We start from the raw sequence: 23,574 nt of genomic DNA, 5'->3' as shown, positions 1-23,574 counted from the left end.
CATATACTGCCCAACATTGTTTTGTTTGTAATCATTGTTTTTGTAGTAAAATTTTGAATAAACCTGGTAAGAGTTTAAAGTTTTGAATAAACGTTTTGTAAGTGTATCTACCATTTTATTTTTGTAACCTTTTTTTGGAAAAATTTTAACTAAATTCTAATGCAACTGTGTGTAAGTTTTAGAATAAAGAAAGAAATGGCATAGAAGCCAACAGATGCTGCCCAGTATAACCCCAAAGAGGAATCAAAGATGATTGTCCCCCCATTTGGTACCCCGAAAGTGAGAGAAATGTCCAGTAAGTACCCGTAAGTGAACCAGAGGATTTTTTAAACGGCGTCCTTTTTTAAATAGTAGAAAGATCCTCTAGTCTGAGTAAGTACCCTTTGTATTTGGTTATGGTAGTTTAGTCATCTTAACACCCCTCTCCCCTTCCCTAACGAATCTACGACCTAGCTCCCGCACAACAAATGAGCTGCCGTCTTGCAATGAAGGTTTGCGTGTCTGTTCCTTCTACTAGCCCCATTCCTACCCCCCAGTATTTTTATAGTTAGTTCTTTCCTTGTCCCCATAATGAGCAGACATGTAAAACGCTTCAACTTGGCGACCGTGACAGGACCGTTTTAAAAATTTTGATTAAAAGTAACGTTAAGTTGAAGCGTTTTACATGTCTGCTCATTATGGGGACAAGGAAAGAACTAACTATAAAAATACTGGGGGGTAGGAATGGGGCTAGTAGAAGGAACAGACACGCAAACCTTCATTGCAAGACGGCAGCTCATTTGTTGTGCGGGAGCTAGGTCGTAGATTCGTTAGGGAAGGGGAGAGGGGTGTTAAGATGACTAAACTACCATAACCAAATACAAAGGGTACTTACTCAGACTAGAGGATCTTTCTACTATTTAAAAAAGGACGCCGTTTAAAAAATCCTCTGGTTCACTTACGGGTACTTACTGGACATTTCTCTCACTTTCGGGGTACCAAATGGGGGGACAATCATCTTTGATTCCTCTTTGGGGTTATACTGGGCAGCATCTGTTGGCTTCTATGCCATTTCTTTCTTTATTCTAAAACTTACACACAGTTGCATTAGAATTTAGTTAAAATTTTTCCAAAAAAAGGTTACAAAAATAAAATGGTAGATACACTTACAAAACGTTTATTCAAAACTTTACCAGGTTTATTCAAAATTTTACTACAAAAACAATGATTACAAACAAAACAATGTTGGGCAGTATATGTCAAATAAAATTTGACCTATTTATTTCAACACAAGATTTGACGTAGCTGTCAAATGTCATAAGTCACTGCCAATTTTTACTATGAAAGCAAATTTCTTTATACAATTATTTACCAGCAATTTATCCACTTGAAATTTAGTAAAATTAAAAAAAACGTATCATACCTTAAAAACAAAAAAAACTCTTCGTCACAGTCACAAACTACAGGGGAGGGGTTCATCAACAAACAGGGTCATCGAACTGAGGCAGGGGGCAGGGGGAGGACATGGCTTCTTTCTTCAATTTCAGGGCAATCACTGGAGGGTGGGGTGTGGGGTAGACATTCCATACACAAATCACAAAGGGGGCTCTTCTGGGAAATTGAAACTTTTCAGGGCAATCAACTGGAACTTGCATAGGGACAGGAACAAACAAAGACTTCTACACAATGCCGGCTTATAGAACTGCGTCACAACTCAACCAGAGTATGAGAGCACAAAATTCTACCATACAAATCCACTATGGGGCAGAAAAATCATCGTGCACTCACACTAGATCTTCTTAACTTCTAAAACGACCATTCTATGCTTATTACCGGCGAGGAACAAAAGGGGCTACGCCCTTTTTCAAGTGAGTACCAGCCGAGGAGAAGACGCTATCACCTCGGGACGTAAAGCTGGACTAATTTGCGCTTCGCTCTGAAGCTACTACAGGGGAAAAATACGACGGAAGTACCGAGCGATTTTGATCCTTAGGGGTGCTTAGTTGACAAAAACTCAACTCTCAGTTCAACATTTCTTCTAGAAAGTTCATCTACGCATCAGCGCTTCTTATAAATTGTAACAAATTGAAATGTTATGCAATACTTCATGGCTGTATACAGGGACGGCTTGGGATCTTATAATGATATTGAACTTCACAAAATAAATTAAAAAAATAGACATTCTTTTTGGGAATTGGGATATTAAATTAATGTTGGAGTTTTTTCAAACGCTACACCTTGTCCTCGCATTATACGTCATACATCTTGTAGCAAATTCTCGTTATTTTAGCTTGATTAGGAGCGCGGGAAATATGCTGTTTAAACTATCGAATATGAACATTTTTCCATTTGGTTTACTGCAAACTGACGAAAATGGTATATTCGATACTTTTGTTTTGTATAATTATAACTAAAGGTATAGTCCGTCCACTATAACTTTTCCCATGCGGTACGATTTATTTTTAATCAAATTAAGTCAAAACATAAATTGAAACGAACGTCGATGTGTATATACATTTTGTATACTGTATACTATATACTACACACACTGGCGTACGTTTCACTTTCTGTTTTGACTTAATTTGATTGAAAATGAATCGTACCGCATGGGAAAAGTTATAGCGGACGGACTATATGTTTGCATCACTATCGCGTGTTATATTTATAATTTCAAGTCAAGTCAAGTCATTTATTCATGTTAATATACAAAAGTACTTACATACGTCAAAAATAGTACAACTTTGGTTCATAGATATAAAATACAAATATAAAAACGCAAGGCATAATATGAAATAATAGATACATTAATTTAAGACAAACACTTTCTGTGTTCCTAAGAATAAACAAAGTACAATTCAACAATTCACAACCCAGTTCCAAACATTAAAGTTAAAATTTAAAAATTCATCACTGCTGTAAAATGCTTGACTAATAAGAAATTTTTTTTTTTTTATTTAGACAAAGTCGCATCCACCCGAAGGTTATTAGCGACCAATACAGAAGTAAAAACTTCGAGATGTATTCTGGTATAAAATCGTTTATTTAAAACTATAAAATGTCATCGATTGCAGAACGTTTTCGTTCTAAACAGAACATCTTCAGTGCATCCTGCCGAGTATTTTGAAACTAGCACACCGTAAATAGTGTTAACATCATCATATATGGTTTACATAATGTAATATGTTAAAATGTTATGACTACAAGTCGATGTTAATGGATAAAGTGGAACACATGCTAAAAGGGTGCCATGGTTCCCTGCTCGAAGATACTAGGTACTTGCCAATTCAATGGGCACAGACCAACTCAGTTGGTCTACGTATTTACGGTGTGCTAGTTTCAAAATACTCGGCAGGATGCACTGAAGATGTTCTGTTTAGAACGAAAACGTTCTGCAATCGATGACATTTTATAGTTTTAAATAAACGATTTTATACCAGAATACATCTCGAAGTTTTTACTTCTGTATTGGTTTTTTAAACTATGGTATACAGCCAACTATTGGGATTTTCCCATTGATTTGTTATTAGCGACATTTCTGTAGCATTTGTAACAATATTAAATCGAAAATTGGTAAAAATGAATTACAATTTGTAGACAATTAAACCTTTGGAACAATAATTGGATTCCACGCACTAACACTTTATTTTTGAAATGTAATTTTTGGTTCGCTAGCAACACTCTCTGATGCATCATTAGTGATAGCGTTACGCGCACTAGTATCTGCTTGTTCATATTTCCTTCTATGCCTATGTGGGATGGTATCCACAGGAAGTGGATTCTTCTGAAACTTTCTTGAGCTTCCATTAGTTCGGCCTTGGTTCTTTTCTCATTGGGGTGTTTATGGTATATATTTTGCATACTGTGCTAAGAGAGTCGGAAAGGACTGGACAACAAGAGAGGTTTTTAATATATATATATATATATATATATATATATATATATATATATATATATATATATATATATATATATATATATATATATATTAATTAAACGAAAAGATTTCTCTGGTATACAGAAGAAATCTTTTCCGTAGCGGACGCGAAAATATAAATTTCAAAGTCTTCATAAAAGACGATGAACGACAAAAGACACCTCTTTGTGTCACAGATTTGTCTACAAAGCCACGTTATTCGCTACACATTCGTCAATAACGGAGAAGAACCGTTAAGTGAAATAAAAGTGGTCGAAGGTCGAAGTGAAATAAAATGCAATTGCCGTTTCCTTTCATATATATATATATATATATATATATATATATATATATATATATATATATATATATATATATATATATATATATATGTTTGATGGCTTTAAACAAACCAAAGAGCTCTGCAGTATAGATGCTGGAATTCATAGAAAGATGTAGGAGCATAGCAAGGCGATGAACAAAATCCATGAATATTATTTTGAAGTAGAAACTTGAATATTAATGTTGGCTTAATTGAGATGTGTCACTTTCCCAGTCCGATGCCTCACTGCCAAAATACCTACTGATTTTTTTCTTTATGGACGTAAATTTTCGTTTTATGGATCTTTCCTTTAAATGGGGGTAAACTCGGCTGAGCATATGGGACAAAGCTGATAGGTCTGTGGTATATTCTTGAATTGTGGTTATAGGATCTGTTGATCCAGTGATATTCGTTAGGAGCGCGTTAAGTTGATCAAAGTTTAGAGGGAAAGGTAGAGGGGGATTTTCTATGAAGTTTTTAGCAGGGTCAAGTAGGAGAGAAAATGAGCATTCACAAGTGCTTGCTGACCTAATTTTAGATTTTTTAAATTTTGCTTGGACTTCAGGTGGTGGAAAAATGTTATATTCTTTTGAAGATGGATCTACTTCAGGTGAAATAATTTCATCAAAGTTACGTTTTGGTTGATTATTTATGTGACTGTCCTTATTTAATGCATCTACTTGGCTCGGTATCTCCGGGACATTAGAAATAGACATTTGTTCACACTGAGAAGGGTTTGTATCATTGGGTGCTTGCTGTTTGTTTATACGAAGTTGAAGAAAAAGGTTGATGGGTGGTCGTAAATCACTTCGCACTTGTTAATATTTTTGAATTTAAACCTATATTGAGTAAACTAGATATATAACAGTATTAAAAAATAAAAGGTTAATATGTGTGTTGCTTCTCTGAATGTTTTGACTCGAATGGGGTTCTGGAATCTGCCTTTGGTGAACTTCAATCCCCTCTGCTTGAGAGCGTGGGGTAGTAAAAAATGAACCAAATATGTATTAATATTAGCCGCATTGGCGTACTGGTTCGTATTGTCAGATATCAGTATAAATGTGCGTAAACATAAGTCCCCCCTTAAAACCATCGGGTTTCAATTGGTTACTTACAGTAAAGTCACAAAAAACAGTCAGATCCTTTACATTCTTTGTACGAGTAATAAAGCATGTAAATGTAAGTAAAATGGTAATAAAGTAGGATATATACAAAAACGAAAGTAAAATAGCAAATTAAAGTTAGGTATTTAAAATAAAGTAAATTTAAATTGTTCAAAGTAAAGTAAAATCAAAATTGTTCGACGAAAAGTAAAATTAAAATTGTTCAAATAATTGCTCACTACGCTTCACTGTCCGAGTTAAATAGTAACAAAATGTAGAGTCAGTAAAGTTAAAATTGTGCAAAATAAAATAAAAAAATTAAGATTGTTTAAAATAAATGTCTCACTGCGATTCACCTTGAGACGGTAACACGCACAGCTTCACCACAGGTCTCTTGAAGATGCTGGATGCGGTCTTCACCGTCACGGAGCGGATAACGCCGTCCTTACCGGGATGAGTCTCGAGGATGCGTCCGAGCTCCCATCTCAAAGGTGGTAGACCATCTTCTTTGATCAGAACCAATGTTCCGATATGTAAGTGTTGTTGACAGTTCTGCTTCCACTTTACTCGTTGTTGCAAAGTGGAAATGTACTCCTTGGACCACCTGGTCCAAAAATGTCGGCGTAGCTGCTGCATTCGTTCATATTGAGAAAGTCTATTCTCCTTAATGTCGCAGTAATTGATGGGGTCAGGAATTGACGTGAGGGTATCTCCAATCAGGAAATGCGCAGGAGTTAAGGCAGTAGGATCACTAGGGTCGGAGGAAAGAGGACAAATGGGTCTTGAATTTAAGCATGCTTCCACCTGACACAGAAACGGTAAAATATTTGTGATTTTAGACATCAAGGGTGTTAGAATTTAAGAAGTTTTTTATCTCGTTATTTGCTCCAACAAATGTGCTTCCATTGTCTGAATATATTGTTGTGCATTTACCTCGTCTAGACATAAACCGACGTAGGTAAGGCTGCTAAGAAACAATCAGTCGTTAAGTCGCTTATAACTTCCAAATGGATGGCCTTAGTTGCAAAGCAAACGAATAATAAAATATATGCTTTGGTAGTTTTGAAGTTTCTTCCCGTCCTGTCACGATAAAGGAAATGTTCCAGCATATTCAATGCCGGATGTAGAAAATACCCAGAAGAAGTTAAGCGTGAAAATTGATTTCCATGAGAGGAGATTTGTCTCTTAGATTCAATTGATAAGTGAGGATAAGTATTATATCCAAGCAAGTACAATTGTTGTAGAGTCGTACCCATAGTACGTGTTCTCTAAATTGTGTCTAATTGTAAATTGTAAAGTGTAAGTTGTAAAGCGTAAATTGTAAAGTGTAAATTGTAAAGTAGTAAAAGAAGTAATGAAGTAGTAAAAGTATTACAGAAAGTAAAAGTAATACAGAATACTATATACACTCTAAGTAGTGGTATTAAAGAAAAATAGCACCGGATAGTTGAAGTTCGTATACGGTGACGCTCTTAATTGAAGCTACCTTTATTTAGGAGCAAAATAAGTTTAAGATTAATTTTCTCAAGTTGTGTCAGTACATCGTAGGCCAAACGCATACTCCAATGCATCACAAAATCTATGCAGTTGAATGGAGATATGATTTTGGTAAAGAAAGGTGTGTGTATTTTAAGATTGTTAAGTATGGACAACAACTGTGAGCTGTAGTTTGACCACAAACTGTGTAGGTCATGGGGCAAAGACTCATCCCATGAAATCTTTAATCTCCAAAGTTTTTGAAGTATAATTTTAGAAGTAGTGGTAAAAATAGTAAATAATAATAGTAATATTAATAGTAGTAAGTTGAGAAATTGTTTTGTAAAGTCCCCCCAAGAGGAAAAGCGGTGTAAGTTAATAAGTTGTTTGGTAGAGTCCCCCCAAGAGGAAAGGGGATGTTTGTAAGAAATTGATAAAGTAAATATACCGTCATTGTTTTGTGAAGTCGTCTTCTTGAAATAAGTTTCACAGAATTTGCCGTAGTGTGTATGTGTTTCGTTGAAGTCAGTTTCAGTCGAAACGTAGCAATTCTGTGTGTCATTAGAAGACTTAGTAGCAGAAATAGGGCCTGAAATAATCCAACCCAGTTTAGTTTTGTGTAACATGGGACCATAGTTGGTTCCCAATTTAATTTGACCAATGCACAATAAGTCCCAAAACGTGTCCGCACCAATAAGTAGGTCAATATTGGCGGGTTTGTAAAAAAGTTTGTCTGCAAGAGTAATATGATTTGGGATATTCAGAGTGGCAGGGTCAAATGAAAATTGTGGCGTGCATCCTGTGATGTTAAGCAGTATTAAGCAAGTCAGTTTCTTGTTAAAATTATTTATTGTCGATTTCATTTCAACAGACACACAATAGTTAATGTTTTTGTGCATTTGAGCAATACCAAATATAGATGTGTTAGTCTTTGTCTTAGGCAATTGTAAAATGTTGTGTAAACGTTGACTAATAAAGTTAGATTGGCTAGCGCTGTCAAGTAAAACTCTACAATCGTGTAGATTGCCATTTTTATCAGCTACTTTAACCATGGCAGTAGAGAGTAAAATTTGTGATTTGGCAGGTGAATGACATGTTAAAGAAGAATAGAAAAAGTCTCGTTGGCCTGTGGAATGTCAATAGGAATGTCAGCCTCTACAGAAGTTTGTTGAACTGGCTGCTTTGGAAAATGCAACAGAGTGTTGTGGACCTTACCACATTTCTTGCAACCGGAAGAGCGACATTGTTTTGTCGAATGATTGTTGTTTAAACAATTAATGCACAATCGTAAACCTTTAGCTTTATTTAAACGTTCAGAAGGTGTTAAGTTTAGAAATGATTCACAATGATAAATGTTATGGTCATTGTTACAAAAAACGCATTGTTTTGTTGTGTTAGTAAGAAAGGTCTTTGTTTTTTCCCTTTGTTTAAAGTTACTATTAGATTTATTACTTGACTGTTTGGTTTCGGTTTCCAACGTTTGTAGCATTCGACATTTATCCTTTAAGAATTCAGCCAACTGAGAGAGTGTGCGAATTTCGCTAGCATTAATTTTGTTCTCCCAAGAGCGTCTGGTAGCGTTATCGAATTTGCTGGTCAATAAGTATATTAAAATATCGTCCCAGTGTTTGGTGGGACGTTCCAAAACTTCCAAAGCATTTCAATGTTTTTGTAACCCGTTTAGAAGTTGCCTAAGTCCAGTGTGTGACTCTTGTTGTAATACCGGTAGGTCAAATAACGATTTGATGTGAAAATTTATTAGAAGTTGCTTGTTTTCAAACCGTTCTTTAATAAGCGACCATGCTACTTCATAATTTGCATCACATATTTGCAACGAGCTGATTGTTTCTGCAGCCTCCCCTTTCAAGGAGAGCTGTAGGTAATGGAATTTTTGGACATTTGCTAGAGCATCGTTTTCATGTATTATGGACGAAAAACTGTCACGGAAAAACATCCAGGTTTCCAGGCTCCCGTCATACGAAGGCAAATTCAGGATAGGCAATTTTACTGAATTTAGAAGGTTGCCCGCCCGAGAACCTGATGTGCTAGCACTGTCTTGATGGTCGACAGGGTTATCAGGAGCTTTAGCGTTTAAAAAGTGTGTTACCTCGGCCATTAGCGCATGAAACATGTTTTCAAAGCTACATCGTTCTGGCTCATGAATAGTTCTATAATTTTCATCACATTTACTGTCCAAATTTTCGATGATTTGTTGAGCTTCTTCAAATTGGTCAATCAATTTTTCAGCCCTTACAAGCTTAGCATTTAACTCCGTTAAATCAGGCTGATCTTGTGTTTTAATGGTGTTAAAGTATGCGCTAAATCTCGTAAGGTGATTTTTGATAGTTGTTCGTTTGTTCTGTTCTGTTTGTAAACGCTCTGTTTCCTTTTTGTTTTGTTTTGACATTGTGATAAATATTCAAATAAGAAGATAAATGTAAAAGGAAATGTAAAATGCAAAAATACCTACTATAATATTTGTTAAAGAAGAAGAAAGGTATAAAATAAAATGTAAAATAAATTATAGTATGTACCTAATGTAGATAATGTCAAAAAATGTAAAAATTGTAAAATGTAACAATTATAAAATGTAAAAATACCTACTAGCTATAATAATTGATAAAAGAAGAAGAAGCGTGGAAAGAAAAATATAAATGTAATTAAATGTATTATTGTGTAATGATTCGAGCCCAACGTATTTGTAGAATAAATGTTTAAATAACCCTTAAAAAATGTTTGTAAAGTTTGTGAAATAAATGTTTAAATAACCCTTAAAAAATGTTCAAAATTCGAAACTATAAATATTTAAAATGTCAAAGATAAAAATGACACCCCTTCTATGACATAAAAAAGATAAAAATGCAGTTTGCCCATGAAGCAATTAAATCTTTTAACATAAACTCAAAAATGTCTTATCGTAAATAAAATACCACGTTTCTGTTATCAGATTTCAGCACTTATAAATCAAGATATTTTAAGGGTAGGTATATGAAAATGTGAACACTGACCTTTTAAAACTGGGCTGGGCGTGTCTGCCTTCCACTGGGACACTGGTAATTAATTATATCCGGCTCGAAGGACCAAAATGTTTGTTTATACGAAGTTGAAGAAAAAGGTTGATGGGTGGTCGTAAATCACTTCGCACTTGTTAATATTTTTGAATTTAAACGTATATTGAGTAAACTAGATATATAACAGTATTAAAAAATAAAAGGTTAATATGTGTGTTGCTTCTCTGAATGTTTTGACTCGAATGGGGTTCTGGAATCTGCCTTTGGTGAACTTCAATCCCCTCTGCTTGAGAGCGTGGGGTAGTAAAAAATGAACCATATATGTATTAATATTAGCCGCATTGGCGTACTGGTTCGTATTGTCAGATATCAGTATAAATGTGCGTAAACATAACTTATCGTAAATAAAATACCACGTTTCTGTTATCAGATTTCAGCACTTATAAATCAAGATATTTTAAGGGTAGGTATATGAAAATGTGAACACTGACCTTTTAAAACTGGGCTGGGCGTGTCTGCCTTCCACTGGGACACTGGTAATTAATTATATTCGATCGAAGAACCAAAATGTTTGTTTATACGAAGTTGAAGAAAAAGGTTGATGGGTGGTCGTAAATCACTTCGCACTTGTTAATATTTTTGAATTTAAACGTATATTGAGTAAACTAGATATATAACAGTATTAAAAAATAAAAGGTTAATATGTGTGTTGCTTCTCTGAATGTTTTGACTCGAATGGGGTTCTGGAATCTGCCTTTGGTGAACTTCAATCCCCTCTGCTTGAGAGCGTGGGGTAGTAAAAAATGAACCATATATGTATTAATATTAGCCGCATTGGCGTACTGGTTCGTATTGTCAGATATCAGTATAAATGTGCGTAACACTTGCAAAGATAATTTGTTGCGCTGGATACCGACGCTTCATTGTTTTGGTTGTGGTTTAGTTGAGCTAGTGGTTCGGAGCACTGTGATGCAATGTGACCTGGCTTCTTGCATCTAAAGCAAACTAAACTGTCTTGAGAAATGAATATTCTATATATCGTGTTGTCAAAAACAAGAGTAAATGACTCTGGTAGTGTTAGACTGTGAGGACTGATATAGATTTGTCTTCGAAAACTAAGGATGTGATTGTACTCAGGCATAGAAGCACTAATTTTGAGAAATGTCATGGGGGAGACAGGAACTATGCCGATTTTTTGTAACTCATTGATTAGCAAGTCGTGCGGTATTGAAGGACATACGCCGGAGAGTACAAGTCGTTCCGCTGGTGTAACTAACCTTCTTGCTCTGACAATTTCACCTTGTATTTCTATTTGACCATGATTATTCATAAAATCATCCACTATTTGTTTATTGGATAAATACATACATATGCGATTATTAGATAATCTAGAAGAGATTATATTTTTCGGTTGAATTACATTTCCAAGTGGGAGAAGGTAGTCTTGAAGTTTGGTGTTTTCTAAGGCACTAAAGATAATTGCTTGGGACTTTAAAGGAAATTGCACTCTCGACGCTGCCAAAGAGTATGACTGTGATGCGTTTATTTGACTTTGATGGTCTTGTATTGTAGAACTGTTGTGTGATTCCATGTTTGAATCCATTCCGATAAACGTTAAGTGAAAAGTAAGTCCGACCCTGTACACCTGCTAAAACAGGTGTATCGGTCTTTACTAAAAGCGGTTATTTTGCTGGTAAAACTGGATTTGTTTATTGACAACAATAACAATTAATTGCAATTTGCTGACTTTAATGCTAATTTAACTGGAGATTATATAAAGAGTTGGTACACTTACAGTTTATTTCAATATATCACTGAGATTCACAATTTATAACTTATTTTAAACTTTGTTAATATTAAAAATATTCGAAGCACACGTTGAATACAACATTATAGTTATCGATGCAGGACCGGTCTCCTAATAAGAAAATTCTTTAGTGATTTTCTAAAATTTAACTTGATTACCGGTAAATGTGATATTATACTGCCTTATAAATCGCGTCGGAATGACATGTTTCAACCGACATTATAAACACTATACCAGTCTAGCTGAACTATTTTGTAAATTTAAAGATGCAAAACTTTGAATTCAAATGAATCGGTTAGATCAGAAAGTGCATGAGTCATTTGTAGGACATTTCGAGAAAATTGATGAAAACTTATCTGATCAAGCAAACCTTATTTATTGCAACTACAATATATTTATGACATATTGTAGTTGTAATAAATAAGGTCTGCTTGATCAGAACAGTTTTAGTCAAGTTTCTCTAAATGTCCAACAAATGACTCACGCCCTTTCTGATCTTACCGATTCAAATGGTAGAAAAAATTCGAAGAAAGATCCTGGTACGATTACCACAGTTTAATCACCCAAATAAGGGATGAGCCCCACACAATTCCTGAAGAATAAAAATGGAGCTTTATACACCACATTAACAGGAACGGAAATAAGCAAGAACGCTCCGACTCGTGACATCTCGTAACGCGACAGTTCGTAACCCCACAAATGGTAACGGACAATTCGTAAGTGCGACAGTTCGTAATGGCGACATGTCATCCGTACCATTTCCAACTATCGAATGTGAATAATCGGGTTTTTCAGATTCGATACCTTGTCCTCGCAATATAGACATACATCTTGTAGCAAATTCTCGTTATTGTGGCTTGATTAGGGGCGCGGGAAATATGCTGTTTAAACTGTCGAATATGAACATTTTTTCCATTTGGTTGACTGCAAACTGACGAAAATGGTATATTCGATACTTTGGTTTTGTATAATTATAACTAAAGGTATATATTTATTTCTACAACGCTAAATGTCGAATGTGTCACATTCATTAGTTTGTGTCGTAATTTATAACAGTTATTCAATTATAATCTGTAAACTGTCGAAAATGCTAAACTGCTGAGAAGAACAAAATGCACGTGTTTACAATTTGTGCGAATTTTGTTTCAGTATCGCTTCCAAGAAATTCTTGTGAGGCAGTTTATGATTTCATTTTAACGGATTTTTATTACTTGATTATACAGTTATTCGCTATTATACATTCGCTACTTTGAAACATCGGACCGAATGATTTCATTTTAACGGATTTTTATTATTTGATTATACAGTTATTCGCTATTATACATTCGCTACTTTGAAACATCGGACCGAAACAAATCTTTGATTAATACAAAAAGCAAAGTAACAACTGTGATTTTTTGGAAAGAAAAAAAAAAGAATGTGTGTGTACTTTGTACGCACGTAAGAAGTTATACTTCTATTATATGATTTAAACGAAATTAATATACTTTTTATTTATATTTTATTTAAATATTAAACTAATTTATACTTACTACTTCTCAAACATATTTATTAAAACAGTGCCAAAAATTAAAATAATTAAAGAATAAAACACACACACAAACACATTAAAAATGCCACAAATGATTTCTGAACATTAATTGTCGGAATTTTTTTTAACTAAATACGTATTTTCTGAAAATAAAATTATATAATAAATATACTTACAATCATAAAATGTATAAAAAAAATTAAAAAAATAAAAGCTTTTATTGGGATTCGAACCAGCTATCAGCTCGGTTGGTATATTGGAGTTCATTCGCCTTAAACGCTTCGCCACGGAGGCAATGTGTCATTATGTGCGAAGATCGACTAACTAAACGGATTAAGCTTTTGACATTTTTGAATTAAATTAAATTATTTTGATTTTGAATTGAAATGATTTAGATTTGAAAAAATACAACAAAACATAGAGTAAGAAAACAATATATTAGCTGAACATTGATAGAAATTTTGATGGTAATCAAATTATGTAAATAAAAGTATTACATACTATGTATTTTGGTAGGTTCAAATAGGTAGGTACCTATGATACATTTACAATTATTACGTACCTGTTGCTTTTAAAAACTATTTAAATGTCACTACAATTATAAACTTCTTTGTTTCTGTCCTCACAACAATAAAACTAATATATTATACATTTGTTTACCTTCATATTGAACAATTATTTATTATTGACAGATCATTTCAACACCCAATCAGAGCCCGTATAACGACTAATACCATACTGTCGGTGTGCGCATGCACGCAGATCAATATATATTCAGCCTCAATCTCAATCGCGTCTAAAGAAGTATAACTTCAAAAATGATAAGCAGTTCAAATTTGCCATCAATCTAACAAGGATTAAACATTACATACAAAAAATATAAAAATTTTTTCATTTGTCAATGCGCTGATTTAGGAGTCTTTAAAAAGAGTTATTTTGCTCTCCTGAAAAGTATCATTTTTCACATTCCATAGTTGGAAATGGCAGGGCTTTTTCTACAACACTGAGAACCATCCTGAAGCACCTAACATTCTCATGACATTCACATATGTTATAACGACGTTCAGAAACCACTCACTACAGAGCATGACACATACAAATTTGATGCATACGCATTTCAGACTGTTTATATTGCTGCATACGCATACTGTATATAACAAACTTACACCCTTTGCAGAAGAGATCATCGGTGACTACCAGAGTGGACTTCAGCAAAACCAATCTCTTACCGATCATTTATGCGTGCCGAGTCAAGTGTTACAAAAGTGCCCGTAAAAACATGTACAGGTTACAGAATTGGGTATCGAAATGAATATAACGAATAAATGGAAGAATAAGACAATCTGCTACAGTAGGCTCCATTTACAACAGATTACTTTCAGAAAAAAGTGTGACTTGTAACAAAATGTATAGTCTACTGTTTGACTGTGATTTAGTTGTTAGTTATGGTGCACATTTGAAACTAATGGAACGAGAAATATGCCATATATCATACAAGAAAGTTGGTAGTAGTTTTTGATATGTTTGTCTTTTCCAGACATAAAAACAAATCTACTCTCGTTTTAGGTAAATCTCTATGTTAACACACTATGCTATGTAACGAATATTCGCATCCGCGAATGTTTTGCGAATATGAATATCAGAAAAAAACTTAAAGATAATATTTGGTTAATAAAATCAAAGTCTATTCACTTCTCATCTTTTTTTATTAAGAGAACTTATCCTCATAATCCTCACATTATCAGCCTTCACTTTATTATTTGGTATTATGTAATAAAGCATAATATTTTGATTGATTTACGCCAAATATCAATTAACTTCTCATTAGAAATTTAGAGAAGATTACAAACAGAAACGAATTAAAAAAAAATGAAGTCGGTAGCCGATATTCGCATTCGTATTCGCAAATGTTCAAAAAATGAGATTCGTTACATCACTACACTTTTAGTCCAGAAAGCCACTGCGCATCCGCTACGAAAATATTCTGATTCGGATTTTTTGCACCATCTTACTCAAAAAGGACCCCTTTTAACAAATTTGAATGTTGCCAGCTCCAAAAGTAGGTCAAAAATTTTTTAAACGTTTTTTTGTTTCTTTCTTAAAATTATTTTTTTTGTACCAAACAAAGTTTTTTTAGGTTTTTGGCATATACCTAAGCGAATCAAAGTTTAAAAATTGCAAAATCGGTCATTTTTAACCCTCAAAAACTATATGAACAACTGAAAATTTCAATGTTGCCAAGGTAGGTAGATATTCTTTAAATATCGATTGATCAAATCCCGAAGAGTTTTTCGCAATACAATATCGAAAATCCCTTTGTTTTCTAATTCCTAATCAAGCGGGCGCTACACTTTTTTCATGTATATTATGTATTATGTAATATGCGTAAATATAAATATGTGCGGAAAAATACTCTGATTCACTTTTTTCACCTTGCTTGAACAAAGGTCCACTTTTAACAAACGTTGCCAGGGTCAAAAAGCAGTCAAAAATTTTTTTAAATGTTTTTTTTTTGTTTTTTCCTAAAACTAATTTTTTTGCAACGGACAAATTTTTTTTAGGGTTTTTGAATCATTCCAAATAGAAAAGATCTTAAGTGACTTTTCTCTAAATGTGACAGTTTTCGAGATATAAGCGATTAACACATTGAGTGCCACTATGGTAACACAAAAATAGGGTTCCACAGGCCGAAGTTGTCAAAATGAAGAACACAAATATAAAACATGCTCTTAGTTCTTAGTATGCCAGTTTAAGAAAAACCTGTAAAAACATGATTTGATTGTTATATGACGTCATTTTTAGTATCTATCCGCATTGGATACACGCGGCCACATGTATCCGGCCACACGTTTTTATGTATCTAGAAACAGTTTCATTTCGTTCATTTTAACGAAAAATACTATCTTTTAATTTTTTTTAACCCACAAATGTTTTAATATGTATATTTTTTTTCTGTATAAAATAAATAAATTGTTTCATTTCCCTTTATTTTGTTTAAAAATATATCTAGGCAAAAATCACCGCAGTACCTGCAGTACAACCAGAGTTTTGGATTTCGTAGGCCACTACTTACAAGCACCCACAAAGATATTTAGACGGTGTGTATCTGATGCGGATGTACACGGCTCAAAATACAAAAATACATGTGCATCCACATTGGGAACACGCGGCCACTAAATCAGTGTGACGCGTGTATCCATGTTGGATACATGTGGCACTGAACGTGTTGAACATTTAAAAATTGCAAAATCGGCCATTTTTAATCCTCAAAAACTATGTGAAAAACCGAAAATTTCAATGTTACCAAGGTACGCAGATATTCTAACATCGATTGATGAAATCCCGAAGAGCTTTTTGCAATACAATATCCAAAACCCCTTTGTTTTTTAATTGCTAATCAAGCGGGCACGACACTATTTTCAACCGTTGCATGTTTATGTAATCGGAAAACATTTTAAGTTAAAAAAAAAGGTTTACAAATTTTTTTTGACCCATTTTTGACTCTGGCAACATGCAAATTTGTTAATAGGGAACCTTTTCAAGCAAGATGGTGAAAAAAAAAAAAAAATTGAATCAGAATAATTTTCCGCACATATTTTACGCATATTAAGTATGTACATACAATGTTGTATAAATGCAATGGTTGAAAATAGTATAGCGGCCGCTTGATTAGCAATTAAAAAACAAAGGGGTTTTCGATATCGTATTGCAAAAAACTCTTCGGGATTTCATCAATAGATGTTTAAATAGGATCTACTTACCTTGGCAATATTGAAATTTTCAGTTTTTCACATAGTTTTTGAGGGTAAAAAATGGCTGATTTCGCAATTTTTAAATGTTTAATCGCTTATATGTCAAAAACTATCAACTTTAGAGAAAAGGTACTAAAGACCTTTTCTGTTTGGATTGATCCAAAAAACCTAAAAAAACTTTGTTCGATGCAAAAAAAATTTTTTGTAAAAAAACAAAAAAAAAAAAGAGTTAAAATTTTTTTTACCCACTTTTGGACCTGGCAACATGCAAATTTGTTAAAAGAGGCCCTTTTTGAGTAAGATTGTACAAAAAATCCTAATCAGAATATTTTTCCTAGTGGATGCCCAGTGGCTTTCTGGACTATATGCTATCTCCAAAATAATATCTTATACTTACCACTTTCCTTATATATGTGTATTCTTTACTGTTTGTATTTCCTCTTATATTTTCCAATTGGTAAGGTGGACTAATTATAACCTAAAACAGAAATAACAATTCTTTATTTTCATGTACAATCTTGGAACTAGTAAAAAAATTTAATTTATCCCATAATTTTTTTTGTCTAATAACTCCGAGTAGTGTGTGTTATCTTTCCACTACATGGAAAGATAGTTTTTTTTATATTTTATAATGGCTTTGGCTTAGCCAATTAGCCAGACTATTTATTTTTTGTTTGGTATTACAATAACAATTAATTTAATCATCTAAGCCTACATTTTTCAATTTTGCGTGATATGTTTACAATGATTTTTAATTTTATTACTTAAGCCTATTTAAAATTTAAATTTACAGGACGTTACATATTTGTAAATATATGAAAGATAGTTTGTTTTAATCGCTTATAAACTGTCACTTACACTTGTTAAACAGATTTTTGATTCTCACTTTGTCGACTGAGCTTCTACAATATTGAATAAATAATACTTTATAGATCCCTTTTTAGCAAGATTATGCGATTGGGGAAGTAAAGTTCCATTTTACCAGTATACACATTTGAAGAGTACAGGGGAAAAACAAGGAATGTAACTTTTTCATTAATTTTGGGTTTTCTCGCCATGTTGTAGCAAAAACTGAGTACTATCGACTAGGCTATCGATTCGGGACAATAAACAGAAAGATCAGTCTATATAAATTTTCTAAGAATATTTATCCAGGCGAAGGACCAGGATTGTCCGCACGCCACTGAACAAAAATAAGGAATGTTAGCAGTTTTTTGGTGCATTAATAAATTATAAGTTAATATAGATTGATATTATATTAAGATTATGGAATAAGAATTGCTAGAATTCTGCTGAGAATATCCTAAGTAGTTTTTAGATATCATAAGAATTAAACCTTTATTGGTGTTTATCTCAATATGTATAAAATGTGACATTCCTTGTTTTTCCCCTGTACTCTTCATTTATATTAACACCTTTAACGCGAAGCCCTATTTTGAGCTTTTAAACTTAAACTATTGTTAAAAAATTTTTTGTCAATAAAATAAAAGAATATTCTGACATTTTTGTGAATATTCTTACATTTACTGCATTTTCCAAAACTAGTAGTAGAAAGCTAATGTATGTGTAAATGTGTCTTTAGTTTTTTGATATATATGGTAAAAATACTTACATCTCGATTAAAAACCACAATTTCCGAATCGTTCCACCTAACCTCACTAATTGTTTTAGCTATAGCTATGAACAATCTCTGACCTTCAGAACTAACATTCGCAGATATTGCTTGAAATATTCGCCTCTTTTCATCTACTTGATTCCGTACTCTAGTGTTTAGCTGCAAAATAAAAAAAATTGATTAATGCAAAACATAATGTACATTGCTTAAAATCCTTTATCCGATGAGTGAAATCATATTCAAGGGGAACATTTAGAGATAAATCACTGTCAAATACACGCCAGTTAGAATGTTATACAGTGATGGGTGCGCTAATAACCGGCAAAATAACGCAAACGATGGAAACATATTAAGTTGAGAGATAAAAAGAAATGAAAATAGTGAAGGTGGGAGACTTAGCGATAAAAACCTATAAACTTACATTCTATTTATTGTTTCCCTAGACGTATCAGAAGAGTATGTCAACTAAAACTGTCACTGTCACAGTGGCAGTTGCCAAACTCGTCCGATACGTCTAAAGGAGGGAAACAATAAGTAGGGGAACATTCATAAACTACGTCGTAAAAATTTTGGAGTTTTTAATACCCTCCACCCTTCCGTCGTAAAGCGTCGTTTGCAGTTGACCCCCCCCCCTCATACTGACGTCGCAATTACAACTCATGACCCCCTTTTTAGTGATTTTTTTTTAAATTCCATGTTATTCTTAGATTTTTAAAGTTAGCTCTCAAAGTTTATTTACGAATGTATACAAATCAGTATTATATACAGCGTGTCTACTTAAGTTGGAAACATATGGAAAACTTTTTTATTATTAATTTTACGAAAAAAAGTTATTATTTGTAAAAAGTTCTTCTTCTTCTTCTTAAAGTTCCGCTCCTATCGGAGATTGGAAATCATTCTGGCAATTATAATTTTGTGGTTACGCGCCGGAACAGTTCAAATGAACTGCATCCAAACCATTCACGGAGATTGCGTAGCCACGAGATTTTACGTCTTCCTACGCTTCTTCTGCCTTTGATTTTGCCCTGCATTATATTCCTTAATAGTTCGTATTTTTCACCTCTCATGATGTGCCCCAAGTACTCCAACTTCCTGATTTTTATGGAATTTAAAACTTCGCATTGTTTTCCTAGTTGTTCGAGCACTTGTGCGTTTGTTTTACGATCTGTCCATGATATTTTCAGAATACGTCTATAACACCACATTTCGAATGCTTCCAGGTTTTTAATGTGGGATAGTTCGATTGAACCTAACTTACCTTAGTACAAATAGGCACACAAAAAAAGTTACAGCCCTTTGAAGTTACAAAATGAAAATCGATTTTTTCCGATATATCGAAAACTATTAGAGATTTTTTAATGAAAAGTGACATGTGGCATTGTTATGGTAGGTACATCTTTAAAAGAAATTATAGTGAAATTTGTGCACCCCATAAAAATATTATGGGGGTTTTGTTCCCTTAAACCCCCCAAACTTTTATGTATGTTCCAATTAAATTCTTATTGTGGTGCCATTAGTTAAACACAATGTTTTTAAAAGTTTTTTGCCTCTTAGTAATTTTTCGATAAATCATTTTCAATCGAGATGCGGCTTCTTTTTTAATATGTTTACGTAAAAATTTTATGGGGGTTTTGTGCCTTTAAACCTCCCAAATGTTTGTGTACGTTACAACTAAACTATTATTGCGGTTACATTAGTTAAACAGAGTGTTTTTGAAACTTTTTGCCTCTTAGTATTTTTCCGATAAGGCATCTTTTATCGAGATGTGGCTTCTTTTCTAATACGGTTCAAAATATACCTCAAACTGTAATTATTTATAAATAATTTTTCGTATTATTACCAGTACGTAACAGTATACAAATATATGGTGGATTTGACAAATATTCAAAATATCTCGACAAAAACTAGCTTTTCGAAAAAGTACTAAGAGGCAAAAAAGTTTTAGAAATATTGTTATTAACTAATGGTGCCACAATGATAATTTAATTGGAACGTACACAAAAGTTTGGGGGGGGGGGGGGGTTTAAGGGAACAAAACCCCCATAAAATTTTTATGGTGTGCACAAATTTCACTATAATTTTATTTTAAGATATTCCTGTCATAAGGATGCCACATATCCGTTTTCAATAAGAAACCACAAACAGTTTTCGATATATTGGAAAAAATCCATTTTTATTTTGTAACTTCAAAGGGCTGTAACTATTTTATGTGAACATTTGTACTAAGGTAAGTTAGGTTCAGTCGAACTATTTTTGGTCGCAGAATATGTGATTTAATTTATGACCTGTATTTTTGTTACACCCTGTATATTGTATGATATTTTAAAAGAAAATAATGAGTACCACCAGTGTTACTACAAATGTCTAGTGAATTTAGTAAGTAATTTTGCCAATTTTGTAAAATTGACAAGAAAATAATTACTAAATAGTTAGTAATTTTGCCAATTTTCACAAAATTGGCCAAAAACAAAAAAAAATATCTACTAAAAACACTAGCCAGTTGTGTCGTGAGTTTAGCGAACCGACTATAACTCTTGTTAAATTAAGGTTGAGTTTACACTTTTGACTTGCCTACAGATTTAAAAATATTTTTGTCATAATATACAGTATGTCCCTGTAAGTTGGAACCATAATATGGAAAACTTTTTTATTATTCATTTTACGAAAAATAGTTGTTCTACATAAAAGGTTCTGCAATATCTAGAATCTCTGATTCAACCATCAGATAGTAAATTTTTATGGGTATTACACAGGGTATGTCAAAAAAATATGAATGTCACTCAAGAGAAAAGTAGCTTTATTTTTACAATATTGAACATTGTTATTATGAACAGTTAATTGGAAATAGAACTATATTCTAATATGGAATTACATCCTTCTAATTGAAAAAGAAATTAAAAATTTTTCTCAACATATATAATCAACATTATTTTCTGTTATTTCAATTATGATAACTTTTGTTATTAATTTTACGAAAGAAAAGTTATAGAAAGTTCTGAATGATCTAAACCCTAGAATATAACCATCTTATAGCAAATATTACCGATTTTGTATGAGGTATATAAAAAAAACTGTTTTTTATGACGACAAAGAAGTATAACTTCTTACGTGCGTACACAAGTACACACACTCTTTTTTTTTTGGGTAGCAGTATAAATGTCGATTGGAGCCATTCTTTAGGTATTATACCTGTTATACATATGGTGTTAAATAAATCCAAAAGAAGGTCAATAGATTCAGTATCCACAATTTTGAGTAATTCGATAGGAACTTCATCAGGCCCGGGAGATTTACCACTTTTAGCTTGTTTCATTGCATATTCGACTTCTTCTCGTATAATGTCAGGTCCAGTATCATCTTTAAATTCTTTTGGTGCTTCTGTTCTCTCTTTGTCTTCAAAAAGCTGTGCTATATATTGTGTCCATCTCTGTATTTTCTGGTTTATATCTGTAATAAGTGCACCACTTTCATCTCTTAGTTGCCTAGTTTGAAGTGTTTTTTTCATTCCGGTTAGTTCTCTAATTCTTTTATGCATGTTAAAAAAGTCATATTTTTTCTCAAATTCTTCCAGTTCTTGACACTGCTCATGTAACATTCTCTCTTTAGCTTCTTTTATTTTCTTTTTAATTAATCTATCGGTTACATTATATTTAATTGGATTTTTTGTTTTGAATGATTTTCTTTCATTCATTAATAATAGTATCTCTTCAGTCATCCAGTCTTTATGTTTTCTTTTCTTTGGTTTTAAGTTTTCACTCGCTGTTTTAATTACTGCTTGTTTTATATTTTCCCATTTCTGATCAATGTCATAGCTACTTTTATTCAGTTCTTGGGCAATATGTAAATTTTTAGTAAGAGTTTTTACAGTTTGTTCCTTTATTTGTGGTTCCCTTAATCTCTTAACATCAATTCTAATTTGCGTGTTTTTTAATCAGCTTTAATTTGATTCGTAATGTGACTACTATGGATTTATGGTCTGAACCGATATCTGCTCCAGGGTAAGTTTTAGCAGAAAGTATAGAATTACGAAATCTTTTTCTAATGAGGACAAAGTCAATTTGATTTCGGATTGTTCTATTGGTTGTGTCTCCGGGAGATTTCCATGTATACAATCTTCTTTTTGGTAGCTTAAAGAGTGTGTTAGCTATTACAAATTCTTCCATCTGACAGAATTGTATTAAACGGTCACCACGCTCATTTCTATTTCCTAGACCATATTCACCCACATATCCATCCACTCTTCCCTGGCCAACTTTGGCATTGAAGTCGCCCATTACTATTGTAGTGTGATGTCTCTTCATTGACTTTAAGACTTGTTCCATATCATGGTAAAATAGTTCAATTTCGTCTTCCTCTTTATCTGCCGTCGGAGCATAAACTTGAATAAAATTCACTATACCTTTCTTAGACTGAAGTTGTAATGATATGATTCTATCAGAATAAGGAGTAAAACTTACTACAGAGTAGTTGACCTTTTTTGCAACTAAGATAGCAACACCATAGCGATGATTAGTCTCGTTGTTACCTGAATAATACATGGTTCCATTATTTGTCGTTTGTTTGCCTGAACCTGGCCACTGTACGTCACTTATACCTAGAACATCAATTTGGAGGTTTTCCATTTCAAGGAGTACGTTCGCTAATTTACCACTTGCATATAGACTTCTGACATTCCAGGTTGCTACTTTTAATGTCTTGGGAGGCCCTAATGACCTGGGAGGCCCTGTGGTCTACAGCTATTCCTCCCCTGCCGGATCTTGGATTCCGTGGTCCATAATCAGTAAGTCTGTTTACTGTTTTTGTCATTTGCCATTCATGACTTTACTAGGGGTACTCTACGAGTCCGGCAATCACTCGGTGAATAAGACTATGGTAGAAAAAAGTATAGTGACCCTTCTGCCCTCGGAAACCTGATAGCCATTCGGGGTCGGAAAAAACAAGAGTTAGCCAAGAGAGGCTGATAGGAAAGATTAAAGACATTTCACTCAAGACAAGTTGAAGAAGAGTAAAATGTGAAGGCCCTTATGATCCGCCAGGTGCGTTCCATAAGGGTATGAGTATTGAT

The 23,574-nt window shown here is 33.4% G+C and overlaps 1 protein-coding gene across 1 annotated transcript in view; it reads right to left on the bottom strand.

The window, feature by feature from the left end:
• Positions 1-23,574, bottom strand: part of LOC126887626 (protein LSM12-like) — a 50,448-nt gene that overhangs the window by 8,550 nt on the left and 18,324 nt on the right. The window contains exons 3-4 of the mRNA XM_050655229.1: positions 18,507-18,668; positions 17,292-17,372 (exon numbers count right to left, since the gene is read on the bottom strand). Of these exons, the coding sequence (XP_050511186.1) occupies positions 17,292-17,372; positions 18,507-18,668 (243 nt within the window). The remainder of the gene's footprint in view (positions 1-17,291; positions 17,373-18,506; positions 18,669-23,574) is intronic.

This window comes from Diabrotica virgifera, chromosome 7, assembly GCF_917563875.1.
Source record: "Diabrotica virgifera virgifera chromosome 7, PGI_DIABVI_V3a".
Taxonomy (NCBI): Eukaryota; Metazoa; Arthropoda; class Insecta; order Coleoptera; family Chrysomelidae; genus Diabrotica; species Diabrotica virgifera.
This window is presented reverse-complemented; position numbering and strand designations above follow the sequence as displayed.